Source organism: Rhipicephalus microplus, chromosome 7 (genome assembly GCF_043290135.1).
Source record: "Rhipicephalus microplus isolate Deutch F79 chromosome 7, USDA_Rmic, whole genome shotgun sequence".
Classification (NCBI taxonomy): domain Eukaryota; kingdom Metazoa; phylum Arthropoda; class Arachnida; order Ixodida; family Ixodidae; genus Rhipicephalus; species Rhipicephalus microplus.
In genome coordinates, this window is record NC_134706.1 from 123,493,846 (window position 1) to 123,517,256 (window position 23,411).

The following is a 23,411-nucleotide window of genomic DNA, read 5'->3' on the forward strand; positions in this document are numbered from 1 at the left end:
CGTCGGCGCTTCACCTGACTTCCCTGCTTCGGTGGGCTGCTTGACGAGGCGTTGCACTCCACAGCTTCTAACGCGTTTTTCTGGTTTTTCTTCTGGTTCTTCTTTTGCCGGCGTGTCAAAACCGTGTGCCAGCCATCCTCCGTCCATGCGGCACCATCGTGGCGTTCCCCTGCAGACACATTGTCGACTTCTTCGGACGAACCCTGCGGTGACCAGGTCTGAACGTCCATTTGAGTGGTTTCTGTAGCAGACTCCTCATCTGTGTGAATCAGTGGCTGCTCCTGAGGAGACCTCGGTGTTTCCTGAAGAGCGTCCATCCGCCGACGCTTGAGACGCGACCACGACGCAGAAGCCGCTATGCGGCGGTGCGTCTGGCCGGGCGCGACGGTCGCTGCCTCGAAGTTTTCAGCTTGCAGAAAACCGAAAAACAGCCACTCACCGCTGAAATTCGACGTTCACTGTTCGCTGTACTTTCACGAATCCGATGCACTTCAAACAACCAGAAATCGCCGAAAAACCATAGAAAATCTGCGGAGCCGATGCGACGCGCGTCCGCACACCGTCAGGACGAGGGAACGCTGGCTGCTGGCGACACGTCGAAAAGCCCTACCAAATCGTGGTGGTTTCGGCTTGAGGAGCGTGGACACGCCGGAGACGGGAGAACGCAGGCTGGTGGCGACACGTCCGGGAACTAGGGTCGACCTAGTCAAGCAGCTGGGCGCACAGCTCGGGCCCGGAGCCCGACGGCTGTAGCTCGCCTGCCGGAACCGAAGTCCGCAGGCTCTGGAAAGGAGTTCAGGATCGGATGGCCACGGTCCTTTGGAGCGGGAACCCGACAGCAGGAGGCCCCGGCCGGTGGAAGTCCTGTAGGCTCGGGTCCGGAACCCAACGGCCCATCTTCAGCGCCCGGTCCGGTGACGACCTTCCGCTTGCACTGCCTGCCTCGAATTCCCCTTGCTCTGGTCTCCCCAGGCTCCTGCTTCAGCTCTGGCCCACTTGTCTCGTTCTCATTGGAGATACTACTGTTTCGTGGTGTCAAGCCATTGGGCCTTGAAATCTCCGTGTTCGCTGCCCATTGGATGTTTTACCTTTTGTTTACTTCACGTCCTGCCACGCATCCTCGTGCTTGACGCTCTTTAACGTCGTCATTCTTGTTTAAGCAGCACCGCACGTGCACTCTGGTATTTCTCCTTTTGTTTTTTTTTTTTTTTCTCCGTGACGCGCACTTTTCGAAGGCGCGCACTTTGAACGCGCACCACACATCACAGTAACTTAGAAGTGTGGCAGCTTGGGCTAGTTGGTATGACATAATGATAGTTATAGCATGGGAAGAGAACTACGACTAAGAAACACGAAGGACACGAAGGACACGAGTGCTAACTTTCAACTGAGTTTATTGCGCAGTGCACGAAAACATATAGAGCAGACAGTAAACCATGTGAGAAAAAACCATGTGGCACAAAGAGCAATACATGAGTAACAGAAAAACAAAAGCACAGAAAAGGGAAATAAAAGTCTATATGCAAATAAAACAAAAATAAAAACTAATATAACTACTTGCGCGCACCGATACATTCGAGGAACCTTAGTTTCTTTTCGGACAAAGACACGGACGGCTTGCTAATGCATGACACCTGTTCGCATGCCATCTGAGCGGCCTCCACAATAACTCGGGTGCGCTCATTCCTGTGCTTGCACAGCGTCACTGGGTTCTTGAAAAGGGGCACACAGTTGCACTCAGTGCAGTGCTGAGGAGGACAACTATCTTTCCCGATTCTAACATTGTTAGCGTGTTCTCTCAGTCGATCGTTCAGACACCTTCCGGTCGTTCCGACAAACAAGCACCGCACGAAAGGGGGGTCCTATCGACAACTTCCCGGGAGCATGCCACATACCTGTTTCTATGTTCAACTCTAGATTCAGTTGATGAATGCGTTTTCTGGCGGTTTATAGATTTGGTGAGGCTCATTAATTTGAGCGGTGCAGAGAACAGCACACGAACTTGCAGGCGTTTTCCGATTTTCTTCAGCCATACAAACCCCGCCCTTCAGCCATACAAACCCCGAATAGCTGTTGTTCTATACAAACATATGGAACAACGACTATCCTTTGACGCTCTATATCCATGTTGCTCAGATCCTGTCGCTGCCTCTGCTCTGCCCTATTAGTCTGCAGAACAGTCTCAGCACCAGAAGCGATAAACGCATCAGGAAAACCCGAAGCATTAAGCCGGGAAACTTAAGCTTTGAAACTCGCAGAGATGTTGTGAACGCATGACCTATTTAAGGCATTTTCAAGACAGGTTCGTGCTATGCCCCGTTTAACTAACTTGTTGTGGGCGGAAGAAAAAAATAAGTGAAGGTTTCTGCGCATGTGGTTCATAACACCAACAAACGTGTTGTGTGCTAAAAAACAGTCTTAAATCCAAAAAGCTTAACTTGTCCTTCTCAGGCATTTCGTGTGTCAACAAAAGACGCTTTAAACAATCTTCAATCACGCCTATCGTTTGAGCCACAATCGAGTGGAACATAAAAGGGTTACAATTTACAAGAACCAAAAGATCATCCACGTATCTGAATACTTTGACGACATGCGTGCCCTCTAACGTTTTCTGCAGTTTATTGCACATTTTTGCTAATAGTAGATGACAGAGTAGAGGTGATATGCATGAGCCTATTGAAGCGCCTTTTTTTTTTGTAGAGAAAAGCAATCATTCCATTGAACGAAGGTAGAGGCAATGTGCAGCAAATCAAGGTGAAGAAAATCTCGCGCACAGATGCCAGTTTTTAATTGGAAGTTCAATTCTCCGAAGACTTTTATATTATCCCTCATACATTCTAATACCTCATCATAGAGCAGTGAGTTGAATAGATCTTTTGTGTCAATTGAAATAGTTTGATTGGACTGTTTGAAAAATTTTATCAGTGCCTGCGAGTCTTTGATCAGAAATGGGCCATCAATCCTTAGACATTTCAGATGAGTCTGAATAAACAAGCTTAGTTGCTTCCTAAATGGTCTACTTTCTGTAAATATGACTTGGAAGGACATGCTAAGCCCATTTTTGTCGCTTTTACTAATATGATGTGCTAACTGTTTCAACTCCAGTTTACCCTGGCTTGCGTTTTTACTCTATCTAGACTATGGTCGGCACAACATTTGAAAACAGAGCCAACACCTGTGACCGCCTTTTCTCGGTACAATCAATTAGGAAGAACCGCGAATTCACCCTCCTTATCTGATGGCATGATACAAAGTTCACTGTCTCTCAGAAACTTGGCCGTCTTCGGCAATGGAAGGGTGGTGCTGGTAGGCTTACCTCTTCCCTGCGGTGCTTCTGTTGTCGGAACGACCGGAAGGTGTCTGAACAATCAAGTGAGAGAACACGCCAACAATGTTAGAAATGGGAAAGATGGTTTTCTTGCTCAGCACTGCAATGAGTGCAACTGTGTGCCCTTTTTCAAGGACACAGGAACGCTTTACAAGCACAGGTATGAGCGCACCCGGGTTGTCATGCACCCGAGTTGTCAACAGGTGTAATGCATTAGCAAGCCCTCCGTGCCTCTGTCCGAGAAGGAACTAAGGTTCCTCGAAAGTTTTGGTGCGCGCAAGTAGATATATTAGTTTTTCTTTTCTGTTTTGCTTCCTTATAGACGTTTCTTTGTCTTTTCCTCTTTGTGCCACATGGTTTACTGTCTCCTCTATATTTTTTACCGCTCTGCGCAATAAACTCGGTTGAAAGTTTGCGCTCGGGTCCTTCGTATCCTTCTTGTGTCTTTGTCGACGTTCTCTTCTCACGTCATGCCTTAAGCCGTGTTCCTGTGGGTCCTAAAGGCGCTCCGACTTCAAGGATGCCCTCCCCTGTTTTTGTTGCGCTCCGGAAAGGCGTCGTCACCAAGTTGCCCCTTTCCTGCTTTTTCGGTGCGGGTCATTCAATCAGCGTCTCTCAGAAGCTGCGGTTGGTTTTCGTCTTGCCACAAATAGAACAGGAACCTCTACACAGTCGTTGACAAACTTTAAACTCGGTTATCTCATAACCATAGTTTTTTTATTCCTTAGGTACTAGTGTTTTTTATATATTTCAAAATAACCAGTTGATTATTTTTTCTCGTATACTGCATAAATACACATGGCTCGTGAAGCAGACTTGAAGATAACTACTCTACATTTTTCCGGTCAATATTGTTCTAACATGCCAACTAACTCAAAACAATGGTCCTAGGGTGATAATTCACAAAAATTTTAATACTGTCGAGCTTTTAATACATCTGCATCAATTAAAACAACAAACACTTGGAAAAAACTGATGTATGGTTTATGCGAATATCCCGTTAAATCACTGAGAAAAGGCACTTCACTATGACCAACAATGTATAGGTCGTATAAGGGCTACCTGGTGCCCTTGAAACATTTGGTCAGTGGGAACTTCCATGAGAGAATTTTAAACCTACTTAGAAAAAATCAGTTATTCACACTATATACAATAGTGAATCGTTCTTGGGCAATGTGAAAGCTGCATCTCTACAACCACTAACATGTGCGAAAATGTGCGCCTTATACCTAGAGTGCAATCGCGGAATGATTTCATTCCATTTTTCTATGCTTTAACGGAATGATATCATTCCGTGATTGCACCCCTACGTTTACTAGTAATGCAGAAAAATGCAGAAAACGCAGGAAATTGAGAAAAACTGATAAAAAATATTCTATTGTGTAAATATATATATAGAGCCCTGGTTATAACATTTTGCAAAAAAAACGCATTGAATTCCAGAGAAACAGTTGAAGAGGCTGTGGGCCGTTGACTAATTGCGAATATTTTTTGCTTCTAGTGATAATACGTAACAATAAAACAAATTTTCATTATATATACTGTAAGTGGACATGTTTTGTGGACAAATTGACACTGTCATGCTCAATGTAACGATTCGGCGTACTGTATTGAGCTGGATCTCTTCCAACATTTATTGTATTCCAAGCACAAAAGCATTTTGGTTCTCAAGTCACAGCAGACAATCTTGCAGAAAAGGACAGCCCACCTGTTATTACTTTTCCTCTGGAGACGCGGTCATCCCGACAGCGGCCCTGGTCCAATCCGCCCAGTCCATTTTCAGAGCCGGGGCCCAACCCGTCGCCCAATCCATTGCCCCTATCATGGCCATTTCCTGGACCCTGGCTTCGGCCTGAGCCAATCCAGTACACTGTACAAGGTTCGTAGAGCTTTAACCATCAAATGAATCTTGTGTCAAACAATTTTTTGTTTAATGTTCATATAACATTCTGAAATGCGTTAAGTTCTTCTTATAAAATTCTTCTCCAGGTGTGGCATAATCATTTTGTTTTTCTGGGAAACCAAGAATATTCGGAAATGTATCGAGATGTATGTGTGATGCGGCTGATCGCCTTATTTGTTTTATTAGTTTTACCACATGTTATTGATTTCGGTACGAATAGCTCACACAAAAATAAAAGTTTCTTGGCGAGAAAGATAAGATTCCCATTTTACGTTACTACCGGGGCAAACTTCTATTTGTCTTGCCCAATGAAGTAAAGCGGGACCGCTACCCGCTAGCCGAGTGAAAACTGAGGAAACATTGGAGCTTGTCACCGTTTTTTTTTTCTTTTTCACCATCGTCACCCCCAACCCTTTCTCACTCTCTCGCTGAACTGTGGTTCATCAACCTCTGTTGTACTCTACCCTGTTCCTTCTCGTTCTGCTTCTCCTGCTCAACCTCTTGCCTTTCGTTTCTCCGATGCATTGCTATAGGCGCCGCGAGATTCGATCACCGTTTCTGTTGATGACATTTTTCTCGAATGACTACGCGACTTAAGGAAATGCTTTAAAAGCTCAGCCGGTGAAAGTTTGAATTCGTGCTTGTTTACAAAAAACAAAAAATGCAGTAAAACGGCGGTGTGAATGCAGGTTTGTGCTATGCCCCGTTTAACTAACTTGTTCTGAGCGGAAAAAAATAAGTAAAGATTTCTGCGCATGTGGTTCATAACACCAACAAACGTGTTGTGTGCTCAAAAACAGTCTTAAATCCAAAAAGCTTAACTTGTCCATCTCGGGCATTCCGTGTGTCAACACAAGAGGCTTTAAACAATCTTCAAACACGCCTATCGTTTGAGCCACAATCGAGTGGAACATAAAAGGAATACGACTTAGAAGAACCAAAAGATCATCCACGTATCTGAATACTTTGACGACATGCGTGCCCTCTAACGTTTTCTGCAGTTTATTGCCCATTTTTGCAAATAGTAGATGACAGAGTAGAGGTGACATGCATGAGCCTATTAAAACACCATTTTTTGTAGATAAATGCAATCATTCCAATGAACAAAAGTAGCGGCAATGTGCAGCAAATCGAGGTGAAGAAAATTTCGCGCACAGATGCCAGTTTTTAATTGGAAGTTCAATTTTCCGAAGAATTCTATATTATCCCTCATACATTCTAATACCTCATCGTAAAGCAGTGAGTTGAATAGGTCTTTTGTGTCAATTGAAAAACCGAAAACATTAGTTTGATTTGACTGTTTGAAAAATTCCATCAGTGCCTGCGACTTTTTGATCAGAAGTGGGCCATCAATCATTAGACACTTCAGATGGGTCTGAATAAACAAGCTTAGTTGCTTTTGAAATGGTCCACTTTCTGTAAATATGACTTGGAAGGACATGCTAAGCCCATTTTATTCACTTTTACTAATATGATGTGCTAACTGTTTCAACTCCAGTTTACCCTGGCTTGCGTTTTTACTCTATCTATACGACTGTCGGTACAACATTTGAAAACAGAGCCAGCACCTGTGACCGCCTTTTCTCGGTACAATCAATTAGGAAGAACCGCGAAACCACCCTCCTTATCTGACGGCATGACACAAAGTTCACTGTCTCTCAGAAACTTGGCCGTCTTCTGCAATGGAAGGGTGGTGCTGGTAGGCTTACCTCTTTCCTGCAGTGCTTCTGTTGTCGGAACGACCGGAAGGTGTCTGAACAATCAACTGAGAGAACACGCCAACAATGTTAGAAAAGGGAAAGATGGTTTTCTTGCTCAGCACTGCACTGAGTGCAACTGTGTGCCCTTTTTCAAGGACACAGGAACGCTTTACAAGCACAGGTATGAGCGCACCCGAGTTATTGTCGAGGCCGCTCAGATGGCATGCGAACAGGTGTCATGCATTAGCAAGCCCTCCGTGTCTCTGTCCGAGAAGGAACTAAGGTTCCTCGAAATTTTCGGTGCGCGCAAGTAGATATATTAGTTTTTCTTTTCTGTTTTGCTTCCTTATAGACGTTTCTTTGTCTTTTCCTATTTGTGCCACATGGTTTACTGTCTCCTCTATATTTGTTCCCGCTCTGCGCAATAAACTCGGTTGAAAGTTAGCGCTCGTGTCCTTCGTATCCTTGTTCTGTCTTTGTCGACGTTCTCTTCTCACGCTATACCTTAAGCCGTGTTCCTGTGGGTCCTAAAGGCGCTCCGACTTCAAGGATGCCCTCCCCCGTTTTTGTTGCGCCCCGGTAAGGCGTCGTCTCCAAGTTGCCCCTTTCCTACTTTTTCGCTGCGGGTCATTCAAGCAGCGTCTCTCAGAAGCTGCGGTTGGTTTTCGTCTCGCCACAAATAGAACAGGAACCTCTACACAGTCGTTGTCAAACTTTAAACTCGGTTATCTCATAATCTTAGTTTCTTTATTCCTTAGGTACCAGTATTTTTTACATAATTCAAATATATATATTTCAAATATATTTCAAATATATATTTCAAATATATATATTTTATATATTTCTATATTTTTTTATATATTTCAAGATAGAACGCTTGTGCCCGTGTCTCAGTGTTTTCAATTTGTTTTCCTGAAAATCCTGGGAGCTGCCGCTCCCTCCTTCGCGGTGAAGCTTCAGGACACACCTGAGAATGTTCCAGGCGTGCAACCGTCGCGCCGGACTTCGTCGTCCAGGAAGCGTAGCATTGCGTCGAGCGACAACGACAGTGAGGCAACCGGTTTGTATTCGGACGGCTTTGAGTCATCGGATGATGACTTCACGGTCGTCATGAATCGATCTACAAAACGAAGACTGCTGCGGACGGCATCGTCGGCAAGTGTTTCCACCGTTAAGACTGCACCACAGCGGTGGCCGCACACCATGCTGTTTATGCCCGAAGACCCTGCATCTAACTTGCGACTCCTCAACAGGCAAGTTCTTTCTGTGCTTCTCGAGGAAACCGCGCCGAATGAGATCAAAGACGTGAGGATCAATGCACGAAAGAATGCATATCCCTGTCGGAAAAAAACGAATGGTGGGCATGGTGGAAACCACCACCCACCATTATAGTGGATTAATGTAGTGGGTGAATGGTGGAAAACGTCCACCATGGCGCATGGTGGGTATGGTGGGTGCTGCAGTGCCGGCAACACTTGAGCGCGAAATGACGTCAGAATCACCGTGACGAGCTGCCACAAAAAATAAAAAAAGAATTCTATAAAAATAGTATAAAAAAACACACGTCCCGTAAAAAAAAAAAACAAGGAGCTACGGGGGATCGAACGTGCAACCTACGGATTCCGATTCGAAGACACTAACCACTGCGTCATACCAACATTACGTTGAGGCTGTGTTGAATACTTAGTTTGCATACAAACTTACGGTTCAACTTAAGTTATGTTTGTCGTGTACACAACATAGACAAGATCTACACCTGCTACTAAAAATTGCACATTTATTAAACATAAGCAACTGCGGCCTGTAACGATTGCCACTGTGTTAATGGCAGTATATTAGTGCAATTTTTTTTGCAATTCACAACTTCAAGAAAAAACCAAGTGGACTGGGGAGCAGCAACAGTTTACCGGCGGGGTCTGCCAAGTTTAATATCCGTTTCGCGCTCGTTCTAAAGGGCGACATCTGCTCACGCTTTATGACGCTTCTAGGCTCATTCCATAGATACGCCCGCCTAATTTATTTGATTGAGTATTGGGATGCTTTTCGCGCAATGTAGAGGGCGGTCGTGCCAGCGCAATGCTGTAGCTCGTTCGCTAAAGCAACAACTACATAACGGCTTGGCCAAAACGAATTCAGTGTGCCGGAAACATTACGCTATCATATTGGTTCACCAAGCATACGAATTGCCACTTCTGAGTTCCCGTACAAAAGCTAGAGAAGTGCCGGCGAGTGCGACCGGCGGCTGTCGGTGAGAAGACACTTACGTTCTCTGGGAGTGCTTTAATCGCGTCGCATCGATGTTTGTTGCTTCTTGAGCGGACATCATACACAATGAAAAATGCTTCATTTAGGTTAATTGATGCCATGGCTGCGCTGTATTGTCATACCTAATCGTCGAAATTGTGTATTCTGAAACCCGGAAGCACGGATAACACAATTGTACGGGCTCGGTAAGTAGGCCTAACATTTGGTGGAAATCATGGTGGTAGAACTTGTAGTGTACAGATCCCAGCTTGGTACACTATATAAATTGCCCGCCATTATAAGCCCACCCATCATCTGCTTACTGCTTCCCAGCATTATCGCGATGGTGGGCAGAGCTTCTCAGCTTGGTACACCATGTTGCCCACCATAACAAGCAGCACCCATCATCTGCTTAGTGCTTCCCAGCATTATCGCAATGGTGGGAAGAGTTTCTCAGGTTGGTACACAATGTAGCCCACCATAATAAGCACCACCCACCATACGCTTAGGGCTTCCCAGCATTATCGCAATGGTGGGCAGAGTGTCCCATTATTGCCCACTATCTAGCCTCTGCTTTCCACCATCATTTCCACTTTACCCATCATCTGTACACCATACTACCCAATATGTCCCGGCATATCCACCATATTTTCCACTACGTCCCACCATATCCATCATAATTTCCACCATGCCCACTATTATTTCCACTACGCCCACCATGTTTTCCAGTATCCACCATGGCAATTTTTCCGATAGGGTGTCCTTGCTGTAGACGTTATGCACCGTAGCGCACTGCAAAGTTTTCGGCACATAACAGAAATCGGCAACGTGAAAGTTCGGCCAATGGTCGCTACAGGTTGTAATGACACTGATGGCGTCATTCATGATGTGGATCTTTCCATCTCAGCTAATGACTTGCCAATACTAATAAAGCCAGCGACTGAAGGCACCCGCATTACGCAAATTACCAGACTCGGCAACTCACGCTGCTTGAGGCTTGTGTTCGAGGGAGACAGCCTTCCCTCGTATGTCAAAGTTGGCCATGTTCGCCACTCAGTGCGTCCTTACATACCGAAGCCACTGAAATGCTACAAGTGCTTCAAGATGGGACACGTAAAAGGTGTCTGTGAGAACAAAGTTGTGTGTCTGCGTTGCGCTGAGTCTCACTCAAAAGACGCCTGCAGTGCCACCATACTACGATGCCCAAACTGCCATGGCGCTCATGAGGCCTCATCCAAAGATTGCCCGCGGGTGCGAAACGAGCACGCGGTACTCAGGCGTATGGTGCGGGACAATTCAACGCACAGGGAAGCTGCCGCTACACTACGCTGACGACGGTGTCGTGGGCGAAGACCATCACGGAAAAACGCCTCTACCGATAGAGAGATGTCATCTTCTATCAAAGAGGCTGACCCACAAACACCGAGCTCACTGAAAACGGATACTGCCAAACAGAAGAAAGGTACAGCAGTCGCGCCTTCCGAACAGTGGCCCTCTCTTCCACGACGTCAACCTACTTCGGAGCTGCATCAAATCCCGCCGCCCTCGACGACCCCTCAAACCAGTGATGCGATGAATGAAGATCAAGTGATAAGCTTGCTGCAATCGCTGATGAGTACCATGCGTGTCCTACTGAGTAATATAAAGACTTCTGCTGCGCAAACCGCACTGCATGTGCTAGACACCCTGAGTCCGGTGCTTGCAGCTCTAAGGTAAAACCATGGCCAGCGAGGCACCGTCGTTTCGAGCGGAAGTCAAGAATGCATCTGTCTTTCAGTGGAACGCCAGAGGACTGAAGTCGCGCATGTCTGACTTTAGATAATTTGTATTTGTGAACCGCTTCCCCATTATCGTGATTTGTGAACCCAACCTGTGTGCTTCAATCAAGCTGTCAGGATATGAGTGCTTTATGTCCTCCACTCACAGAGCCTGCAGCAAAGTTATTGTATTCATGCGTCATGACCTCACTTACGTTCACCACAGAGTCTCGCCTGATGAAGGGAATCAGTATGCGTGCCTTACTGTGAAGAAGGATAAGGTTCCTTTCACGATTATCGGAGCTTACTTATCTCCATCAAGCCGCCTTGACTGTGAGCGCTTACGCGGTATTCTGACATCGACTCCAAGGCCATGGGTGATCACTGGCGACTTCAATGCCCACCATTTCCTATGGGAAAGCTCCAGGGACAACTCTAGAGGAAGAAAATTGGTGTCCTTAGCCTCGGAGTACGAACTCTGCGTTTGTAACGATGGAAGCCCTACATATTTACGCGGATCAGCCTATAGCAGCTGCCTCGACCTTACATTGGTTTCTCGCTCACTTACCAGGAAAGTGCACTGGTTTTCGGATCTGGAAACGCGGGGCAGCGACCATATACCAACTTACCTGTGTATAGAAGGCTTCACCAGCTCCAAGTCCTCAAGAGGCCTCAAGTACACCGATTGGCCGAAATTCAAAATGTTAATGGACGACTGCTGTACCGACGGCTCATCATATAACCTAGAGGACTCGATAAACGATGTCCCGCAGAATACCACGCATACACATTTGACTAGTCACAAGCGCACCGATTTCGACATCGAGCTTGAGAAACTTCGCGCAATACGCCGTCGTGCAGAACGAAGGTACCGACGGACAAAGTGCATGGATGATTTGAGGCTGGCTAGACGCATTCAAAAGAAAATGCAGCGGCACATGGATAAACTGGCTAGGCGTCGTTGGACATCCTTTTGCGAGTCGTTGGATCCACGAAAGCCCCTATCACTGATATGGCGAACTGTCCGGGGTCTCAGCACCACCTTGGGTCAGCGACACCGTTTACATCTCTGGCACTTCACCTTCAGTGCAGAGAGATTGACGTCGCAGAATCTTTCTGTAGAAGAATTGCCGGTGATTCCAATTTCACAGCATCAAGAACGGGAACATTTGACAACCCACCGCCCTCACGTGATCCCCGTATGGAATGCCAGTTTTCTATGGATGAGCTAGAGGCGGCACTGGCTCTGTGCAGACGTTCTTCAGCACCCGGTCCTGACGGCATTACCTATCGTGCCCTTTGTAATCTTGGATACGAAGCTCGGAAGGCACTCTTACGCCTCTACAACGACTCCTGGCAGACTGGTACTGTTCCCCAGGCATGGAAGTCAAGTCGCCTCATTCCACTTCTAAAGGCTGGTAAATCTCCTTTGGATATTGCCTCATACCGTCCTATCGCACTTGCCAGTTGTGTGGGAAAAATGATGGAACGAATGATTGTAACACGAATGGAGTGGTATTTAGAGCACTACGAAATCTATCCAGTATCCATGACCGGATTCAGGCGCGGCCATTCGTCAATCGACAACGTTGTTGATCTGGTGACATATGTTCAACACCAGAAAGCCTGTAAGAGACTGTGCGCCGCCCTGTTTCTAGACGTTAAGGGGGCTTACGACAATGTCACCCATCAAGCCATCTTTAGTGCTTTGGAAGCAGTAGGTCTTGGTGGCAAGATATATATGTGGGTGTACAGCTACTTACAGCTGAGATCCTTTTACGTGATGACAGCGAATGGCCCAACACCTGATTATTACTGCAGCCGAGGAGTTCCTCAGGGAGGAGTGCTAAGCCCTACCCTTTTCAGCCTAACTCTCATTGGTCTAGTCGAGCAGCTACCTAGCACTGTAGAACTTTCTGTCTATGCTGATGACATCTGCATTTGGACATCAGGTGTGACAAGGCCTCAGCTTCGCGCCCGCCTTCACAAGGCTGCTACAACGACGTCATGCTATCTTCGTAAACAAGGCCTCGAGGTGTCCTGCGGAAAATGTGCAGTGGTAGCGTTCACGCGGAAACCAATGTCTGCTTACAGTATATCGATTAATGAAGAATACATATCGTTCAGCAGAAGCCACAGGTTCTTGGGAGTCATAATAGATAGAAACCTGTCGTGGACTCCACACGTGAACTATTTGAAGAAGCGGCTGATCGCAACATGCCACATGTTCAAATTCCTTGCAGGAAAGAATTGGGGAGTGCCCATACCATCCATGCTACAACTGTACAGAGTGCTATTTATCGGATTCTTACGGTACAGCTTACCTGCAATGTCTAACACCGGCAAGACCAACTTGCGCGCAATTCAGAGCATTCAAGCCCATGCACTTAATATATGCCTTGGAGTACCCCGCAGTGCTTCAACGGCTGAAACCATTGCCATCGCTCAAGATCACTCGATAAATACGCATATTATTACCGAGACAATGCGCATGCACCTCAGGCATTATGCCAGGACCCCTTCTCACCACCTGGCGAGCCTAGTTGCTGAAAGGCTCCGCACGACATACGGCACTATTGTCTCCAAGCATCGTTCATCGTTTGCTGAGACATACGCACCTGCATCAAAGCCACTGCTTCCTCCTTGGAGCTTGAGCCGGCCGCGAGTTCACTTAATGATTCCAGGAATGAGGAGAAAATCGGACCAACCGTCACATGCCCTGAAACAACTGAGTCTATTCCTACTGGAAGAAAACTACAGTAACCACGTGCACATTTACACGGATGGCTCTACTACGCCGTCTAGTTCAGGTGGAGCAGTGGTTATACCATCACAAGGGGTAACTCGGAGTTTAAAGACTTCACATGTAACAAGTTCTACGACGGCAGAACTCGAGGCTCGGCGCAATGCACTGGAACACATCAATTTAGAAGAAAGACCAGGAAATGAGCTGTGTTTTCTGACTCAGAACCAGCGTTACAGTGCCTGATATCAGTTCTCCGATGCGGATGCCACGACCAGTTGCCCTACCAAACCGTGAAACTTCACCACTTGTTAATACAAAAAGGCCATGACATCGTCTTTCAGTGGTTACCTGGGCATAGTGGTATAGGCGGCAATGATTCTGCAGATCATGCTGCTCGCACGTCACATAAAGAAGCGAACAGCATTCCGATACCGCTTTCAAGAGCGGATGCGGCGAGGCAGATTCGTCAACTGGCCCGCAGTCTCACACTGACTGAGTGGAACACACCAAGCATACGACGTACACGACTGCACGAGCTCGACCCTTCACTACAACTCCGGCCTCCACCCGGCCTACATCGACGTGAAGCTTCGCTTCTCTATCGCCTTTGGCTGGGAGTTGCTTTCACGAAAGCTTATACCACGTTAATCAGAATTACTGACAGCGCGGCGTGCGATGTTTGCGGCACCGACGAAAATATAGAACACCTGCTGTGTCATTGTCCTCGATTTGCCTCAGAGAGACAAGTACTTGCCAACGCAATGCGGCGACTGGATGATCGGCCTCTTTCTGTGCAGGTGCTATCACAGCAACGTACACATGCCTCGACAGCCCACAAGGCAGTGAAAACCCTGCTGCGTTTCCTGAGAAAGACAGGCTTATGTGAACGCCTCTGACATGCAGTGGAGTTCAACACGCTGCAGTGAAATTACTGTCAGTCTCTCCCCCACCCACTTTTTTCTCTCTCTTCCCTCTTTCTCGTCTTTCTTGTCCCCTTCCTTAATCCCCCAGTGTAGGGTAGCCAACCGGATGTCTTTCTGGTTAACCTCCCTGCCATCTCCCTTTTTGTTGCTTCCTTCCTTCTTTCCTTATATATTTCAAAATAACCAGTCAGTCAGTCAAGAACTTTAATATATGGTCCTGAGGAGTTTAAGCCACCAGGGTGCCCACGTGGGACATCCTAGCAGCCGCTACCGTAGGCGACGCCCGAGTCGGGGCGGGAACGTGGTGGCGTTCCGCCAGTTCTTGGGCCCTCTGGACTGCCTTAAGTTGGTTTCGGAGATTGGGGCTCCTGAGTGCCTCCTCCCAGTCGGACTCACTGGTGAGAGGTCCCTGAGGCAACGCGGGACATTGCCAGAGCATGTGCGCGAGTGAACAGTACACTTCTGTGCAATCTGGGCACTGTGAATTTATGTCTGAGTTATAATGGCTGAGTCGGCCCCGTGATGGGTACGATCTCGTTTGTAACATTCTAAAGGCTACTTCTTGCGCGCGTTCTAGTTTTGAATGGGGTAAAGGGTATCGGCTTCTGTTGTGTCGGTAGTGGGAGGTAATTTCATGGAAGGTGAGTAGTGGGTCATTAAACTGCACGTCTGGGCCCAGCTCTTCGGTGGCTGATTGATCGTCACGGCGGGTCAGTTCTCGTGCTCGATCATGAGCCATTTCGTTGAGGTTGGGTTGTTGTGGGTGAGCGTCTTTGCCCATGTGGGCAGGGAACCAAGAGAGGTAGTGCGAGCCCGTATATTTCCGTGTTTGTAAAATGCGGGCTGCTTCTGGAGCGATGTTGCCGGTTTCGTAAGCCCGAATGGCGGCGCGAGAGTCTGTGAAGACATTAGTGAGTGAGGGGTCGGTCATCGCTAAAGCTATAGCAACTTGTTCGGCTATGGCGCTTGTTGATAGCCTAACCGAGGCGGCTGAGCGTAGGGCTCCGTCGCCATCTACTACCGCGAGTGCGAAAGAGGAGGAGTTACCGTATTGCGCTGCGTCGACGAATGCGGTAGAGTTGCGATTCGCGGCGGTACGGTTTAGGATCGCGCGAGCGCGGGCCAGCCGTCTGCCTTCGTTGTGTTGTGGGTGGACATTTCGCGGAAATGGGGTTACCATGTAAGTAGTTGATTATTTTTTCTCGTATACTGCATAAATACACATGGCTCGTGAAGCAGAATTGAAGATAACTACTTTATATTTTTCCGGTCAATAATGTTCACACATGCCAACTAACTCAAAACAATGATCCTAGGGTGATAATTCACAAAAATTTTAATACTGTCGAGCTTTTAATACATCTGCATTGATTAAAACAATAAACACTTGGAAGGAACCGATGTATGGTTTATGTGAATATCCCGTTAAATCACTGAGAAAAAGGCACTTCAGTATGACCAACAATGTATAGGTCGTAAAAGGACTACCTGGTGCCCTTGAAACATTTGGTCAGTGGGAACTTCCATGAGATGATTTTAAACCTACTTAGAATAAATCTGTTATTCACACTATATACAATAGTGAATTGTTCTTGGGCAATCTGAAAGCTGCATCTCTACAACCATGTGCGAAAATGTGCGCCTCATACCTAGAGTGCAATTGCGGAATGATTTCATTCCATTTTTCTATGCTTTAACGGAATGATATCGTTCCGCGATTGCACCCCTACGTTTACTAGTAATGCAGTAAAATGCAGAAAATGCAGGAAATTTAGAAAAACTGCTAAAAAATATATTCTATTGTGTCAAAATATATAGAGCCCTGGTTATAACATTTTGCAAAAAAAAAACGCATTGAATTCCAGAGAAACAGTTGAAGAGGCTGTAGGCCGTTGACTAATTGCGAAGATTTTTTGCCTCTAGTGATAATGCGTAACAATAAAACAAATGTACATTATACATACTGTAAGTAGACATGTTTTGTGGACAAATTGACATTGTCATGCTCAATGTAACAATTCGGCGTACTGTATTGAGCTGGATCTCTTCCAACAATTATTGGATTCTAAGCACAAAAGCATTTTGGTTCTCAATTCACAGCAGACAATCTTGCAGAAAAAGACAGCCCACCTGTTATTACTTTTCCTCTGGAGCCGTGGCCATCCCGACAGCGGCCCTGGCTTAATCCGCCCAGCCCATTTCCAGAGCCGCGGCCCCAGCCATGGCCCAATCCATTGCCCCTATCATGGCCATTTCCTGGACCCTGGCTTCGGCCTGAGCCAATCCAGTACGCTGTACAAGGTTCGTAGAGCTTTAACCATCAAATGAATCTTGTGTCAAACAATTTTTTGTTCAATGTTCATATAACATTCTGAAATGCGTTAAGTTCTTATAAAATTCTTCTCCAGGTGTGGCATAATCATTTTGTTTTTCTGGGAAACCAAGAATATTCGGAAATGTATCAAAATGTATGTGTGATGCGGCTGATCGCCTTATTTGTTTTATTAGTTTTACTACATGTTATTGATTTCGGTACGAATAGCTCACACGAAAATAAAAGTTTCTTGGCTAGAAAGATAAGATTCCCATTTTACGTTACTACCAGGGCAAACTTTTATTTGTCTTGTCCAATGAAGTAAAGCGGGACCGCTACACGCTAGCCGACTGAAAACTGAGGAAACATTGGAGCTTGTCACCGTTTTTTTTTGTTTTTCACCATCGTCACCCTCATCCCCTTTCTCACTCTCTCGCTGAACTGTGGTTCATCAACCTCTGTTGTACTCTACCCTGTTCCTTCTCGTTCTGCTTCTCCTGCTCAACCTCTTGCCTTTTGTTTCTCCGATGCATTGCTATAGGCGACGCGAGATTCGACCACCGTTTCTGTTGATGACATTTTTCTCGAATGACTACGCGACTTAGGGAAATGCTTCAAAACCTCAGCCGGTGAAATCTTGAGTTCGTGCTTGGTTACAAGAAACAACGAAATGCAGTAAAACAGCGGTGTGAATGCATGGTATTCGTTTCAAAGCCGCCACCGGCGAGAAGTGGCCACGCACTGCCACGGCTTATTTACCCGGCGTGGAGCCGACGCCGCCGCCTTTGGACGCCCACTACGATGGCACTGGTGGCAACCGCCGCACCGCACACATCCTCCCTACAGTGAACTCGAAGTCTATGGTTCACTGCAGCTCACCCACATCAGTCTCCGAACATGCACCACTACGTCACTCCTTCGAGAACGATTGCAGACCTGTATCATTAACAAGCACGTGTTTTAAAGTGATGGAACACGTAATTTTTAAATCTATTATCACTCCTCTAGAAAGCAATAACCCTATTTATAACCAACAACATGGATTCAGATCATGGACGTCAACACTACCACAGCTGGCCAAAATATCTATTGACCTCGCCAACACTGTTAATACCAACAGTGAGGTTGATGCCATATTTTGGAGCGTGTGCAGAGGAAGGCTGTTTGATTTATTTTTGGAAAGTACAAAAAAAAACATTCCTCTTCACTTCTAATGCTTACTAATGAAATAAGTTCACTAGAACATCGCCGTAAACTTGGTCGCCTACAGTTCCTGCACAACATAATAAATGGGAAAATTGCCCTTCAGAAGCCTCATTTTTTTATTGCCCCTAAACACACGGTCGACTAGACACAAACACAGATTTTCTCTCACGCCTATATTCGCCAAAATCAAATCTCACATGAACAGTTTTTTCCGCGCACCATAAAAGAATGGAAGTCTTTACCTGTTAACGTCATACAAGCGGAAACCTTCACAAAAGAATTGGAAAACCACTTCTCCTAATGTTTAGTGTTTGAACATTTCTTGCAAGTGTGTCGTGAATCCTATGCGTCTTGCACTGTACGTTTTTCTTCTTGCATTGTTAGTCTTTTTGTGAATGCCTTGTCATTGTATTATTGTATTTGCCCTTCCTGCATGGGCCAGCATATTGGCTTGCAGTATCGATAAATTAATGATTAAAGAGATAAATAAATAAATAAAATATTCTTAGACATTTCAAACGAATTTCACGGGGTCCCGCATAAAGATTTATTCATAAAATTACAGGTCTTTGGTATTGAAGACACCTTAATCTTGTGGATTTCCAGCTTCTTATTGAACAGAACACAACGTGTAGCCGTAAGCACGCATATTTCCGATAGCCTCCATGTGTACTCGGGAGTACCGCAGGGTTCAGTCCTTGCGCCCTTACTATTTTCTTATTTATATCAATGATATCCAATTTTGTATCGAGTCACCAATCCAGATGCGTTTTTTCGCAGATGATTGTGTCGTGTATATACTTGTAAGACATCCAGAGGACCAAATCGGCTTGAACAACTCTCTAAAAAGTACTTGCGCTTGGGGCCGGAAATGGGGCATGAGACTGAACACATCTAAAACCAAATGCCTCACATTCACTAACAAGGAGAATGCGCTTAATTTTTCGTACACTTCAGAAAATATTGAATTCCCTAAAAGTGATCAGGTGAAATACCTTGGCGTCACTCTTTCAGAAAACTTATCTTGGGAACCTCATATCGATACTGTCCGCAAAACAAAAGCGATAGGGAAGCTATCCTTTCTTAGAAAAAGGTTGCGAAATGCTCCGGCCGAAGTCAAATTAAATGCATACACGATTCTTATTCGCCCTGCCTTAGAATATGCCGACAGAGTATGGCGTTCCCACCGACAACACTTATTAGACAAAATTGAACGCATCCAGGAATTAGCTGCACGGTTCATCTACTCTAATTATTCGCGGCATTCAAGTGTCACCGACCTGATTAATCGAGCGAATCTTAAGCCACTTTTCAAACGAAGAATAATTTCTAGGTTAAAATTCTGATACTTACTCTATCACGGTCATTTTAAGACAACGCGCAATCTACACTACAGGACCCATTTAAACACTCACTCAGAACAAACCATACCAAACTCATTTTTCAGCCTCCTAGTCATGTCAATACACATAAGTATTCTTTATTCCCAATGGACATTAGTTTTTGGAATAGATTGCCAGTCAATGCTGTGAATTTTTCTACGCTGGAATCTTTTGTCAACTGTCTAGAAGAGATGGATTTTTCTAAAAATGTATACATGTGAATCATGAAGTATCCTATGAGTAGCAATACTTTCTTTTATTTTTGTGGAGCGTTATTGTGTTTCATGTTCTATGTATCCACTCCTGCATGGGCCCGGTTAGGGCCTGCAGTATGTACAAATAAATAAATTAATAAAAGAACAGGCGGAGTACAAAAGAGGGAACAAAAACAAGGGCCAACTTGCGACTGAGTATTCATTCCCCATCCCTAAAGGTTGTGAGCCGTGCTCCCACGACAAAAAGCTACAGGATACCGTCATTTCCTTTTCTTCTTCTTTCTCAAATAACTCTCTCTCTCCAACCCACCGCGACGCTCTTGTGGCTAAGGCACTCGGCTGCTGACCCGCAGTATTCGGGATCGAATCCAGGCTGCAGCGGCTGCATTTCCCATGAAGGTGGAAATGTTTTAGGCCCACATGCTCGGATTTGGATGCACGTTAAAAAACCCCAAGTGGTCAAAATTTCTAGAGCCCTCCACTACGGCGTCTCTCATAATCACATGGTAGTCTTGGGACGTGAAACCCCACGTATATATCTCTCTCCGACATTTCCATGCGTACGGACGCCGTACAGGGTACGTTACCTATACGGTATCGTTGTTTCACGACTCCATTTTTAAGTGCATGGTAAAATGCGGGGTACTGTAAAAATGTTTTGCGTGTAAACTACGGTACTGTTGACCTTGCTGTATAGGTATATCACGAAAATCTCTCGCCAACACTGATAGTGGGGTGCATTGAAGGGAATGAAAGAACATTATTTGTTGTCCTGAAAAACGCGACTTCAACGCAGTAGGCTTCTCTCGCGTTAAAGCGGAGACTCCAATTTTCAAAGTGTAAGCAGCAATTTTTTTTATTTCTACCCCCGAATCACCGTAGAATATTTATTGTTAGAGCTACAAGTGCACAGTAAAGGTCAATAGGTACGTAGTTAAGAAAAAAGTTTCGACATTTTGGCCGGCGATGCAAACCATGAAATCCCATTACCAAGAGTGAGCATACAAAGGCGAAATTTTAAGTAAAATTTAATATTAAAAGGAGTTTAACGTCCCAAAACCACCACATGATCATGAGAGGGCGGCGGAAATTTCGTCCACCAAAGGTTATTCAACATGCACCTCAATTGAAGCACACGGCCTCAAGCATTACGCCTCCATAAAAAACGATGCGTATTTTATTGCATTGCATAACCTTTGTGTTTTGGCTTAAAACACCTTTGTGCATTAGCTGATACGCTTTGCTCACTTGGCTTCCGAAGCAACTGTAGCTTTTCAAAACAATCACTGGGAGCACGGGTAATTCTCCCAAAGTATTCCATTTACAAAAGCAATTTTCAATTGCGAAATTGCAAAATGATGAATTCGCATTCGGACTCGAGTAATGATATCAGGCAAATCTGCTCAGATACAAAACGTCTGAGCTTCCATACATAAGATATATTGCTATTGTCACATCAAGAATGTTTATATAGCGACTTTTATAAACAGCCCTACTTCCAAGTGCATAACGTTTTTTCTGCCCCCTTTCTCTACATGCTCATGTGTGAAATAGTCGTTGTGCCAAACTGCACTTTGGCTTCGGGTGTGCTTTAACAGTGTATTGATATGTATTGGCCGCGGCATCCTTTATTCTTATTTTGCAGCTTTCAGACATTGAGAACCGCAATGTTAATTATCAACACCTGTCTGCTATGGCGTTAAGACGCATAAACTGAAGAACTTGAGCATTGCTTGTTTTTATTTCGATGCAGCCCTGCCGAAAGAGAAGACTCCTATACCGAGGTAGTGCGGAGCTCGCGGCGAAGTGGTGGCTGGACCTCACGGAGATCGGGGCCTTTCTAGGTCCTATACAGCTTTAGGTTTGAAGATGATAAAGCAGACATCTGCCACTTCTCTAAACATCAAACACCTGAGGAAGAATTAAAGGCTCTTTTTTCCTCAAAGTCTGTGCGTTGTTTAACAATATCTTTCTCTTGCCAAATGTAATTCTGAACCTCTTATCTTCACCCCCCGGACTTCATGAATGCAGGATGCAGCTTTGCTAGTCAAGGAGTGACCGCGCTAAAGATATTTAATTTCGATAAACGCCTTTGAGACTTACAAAAGACAAGAATATTATGCACTTAGAAATTCGTACTTATGTGGATGCTGTATTCTTTCAGGGGGCCTTAATTACAAAGGTAAGACAAGCACCCCCCACCCATACACACATACAGAGGAGGATCAGAATTGAAGGAGGAAGGAGAGGAACATATAAAGAAATTCCAGCAGTGCCTACGTGGCTCTGTAGAAATCAAAGACATGATTCGAAAAGGGGTCACGTTGCTGGACTTGCCGAATGTTTTCATCTTTAGAAAATGAACTGTATAGCGTGTATATGTATTCACAACGCCGCAACAAGAACAAGTATTAACTATTACAATCTGTGTAATTGAAGAAACGGTAAATGAATAGACGTGACATGCACATTTGCATCTGAAGTGACCCTGTCTCGATGCCTACCATGGTTTATGGAGAGGAATCCTTGGACTTGGATTATGGGGCTCAGATTGTGAATGGTTTGAAATCTCTACAGCACAGCTATTTACCTTCCATAACAGCTTCTATTGTGAGGACACTCATGCCACATGCCGACCAGCATCGTCTCCCTGAGTGCCTACTGATGCCCTCACTTTTAACGGGCCAATGTGCGGCTTCTTCATTACACATGGCATTTATTCGGCTTGCGAAATATTTTACCGTCTCTTGCATAGCGTGCAACACCACGCACAAGTTAAACGTTGCTTTGGTGACGTCATCATGGTTGCCTGCACAGCGCCTCACTGCTGTGCGCTAATATGTACAAATGCGGTGCACCGCTGTGTAATGCACTTCATTTCTCTGCACTAAGCTGAGTACTATGTGGCGTTGTAGTAGTGTTCTCGCCTCAATGTCCTGTAGCAAAGGTGTGTCTGGCTGTGGTATGCCAAAAGATACTGTCACAGGGTAATTACGTCGACGAAGGCCGAATGACTTGTCGAAATGAAACTCTCTATTATGCCGAGCCTGTGGCCGGTAAAGTGAAAAGTCAGATTACTACGATAAACACTGGTACAAATAGCGGCGAACAGAGCGTCACCCATCGATCAACTGCTAAAAAGCGATGCGCGTCGGCATTTATACAGGTGCCGTAGCATGTTCCAGCGTTCTTGCTAGCGGTCACGTATGTTCCATAACAATCTGTATTGTTCGCGTTCAGTGCGTAATCACTTCAGAACGTTTTACGATTACCTGTATTGCTCTTTAGTCAATTGGTGGAATTTCACACGGCAGCGCATACATGTAGTGGGGCGATAACAATACTTTGGAAAGAAGCGGGCAATACAGTACATCCTCTTCGTATTCTCCACGTGTATGAGGCGCACTTTTAGAGTCATAGAAGTCGGCCGTACTAATCTGTCTGCAAGAAAATTGTGCTAGTCTTTGCTACCCAATTGCCTTCTTCGAATACTAAATGTATAAAAAGATGTTGCGTTCAACACGCTAAATTTTAAAGGCAGCGTGTCCTCCTGAGGCGAGATGTCCTGCTTAGTCGTGGTGACATTGGCCCACGTAGATTTTTTAAGAACTCCTTTTGAAAAGGTGACACCATTATTAATATCGCTTGCGCATGGTTCTTGCTAAGTGATTCTTCTGGTGGGACACCAGCGGT

General features: G+C 45.5%; 1 protein-coding gene across 1 annotated transcript in view; it reads left to right on the forward strand.

Annotated features, from left to right (window-relative positions):
• Nucleotides 1–21,663, forward strand: part of LOC119179934 (uncharacterized) — a 38,128-nt gene extending 16,465 nt beyond the window's left edge. The window contains exons 3-5 of the mRNA XM_075869629.1: nucleotides 5,022–5,207; nucleotides 16,702–16,902; nucleotides 21,472–21,663. Coding sequence (XP_075725744.1) covers nucleotides 5,022–5,207; nucleotides 16,702–16,902; nucleotides 21,472–21,506 — 422 coding nt within the window. The 3' untranslated portion in view covers nucleotides 21,507–21,663. The remainder of the gene's footprint in view (nucleotides 1–5,021; nucleotides 5,208–16,701; nucleotides 16,903–21,471) is intronic.
• Nucleotides 21,664–23,411: the final 1,748 nt, after the last annotated feature.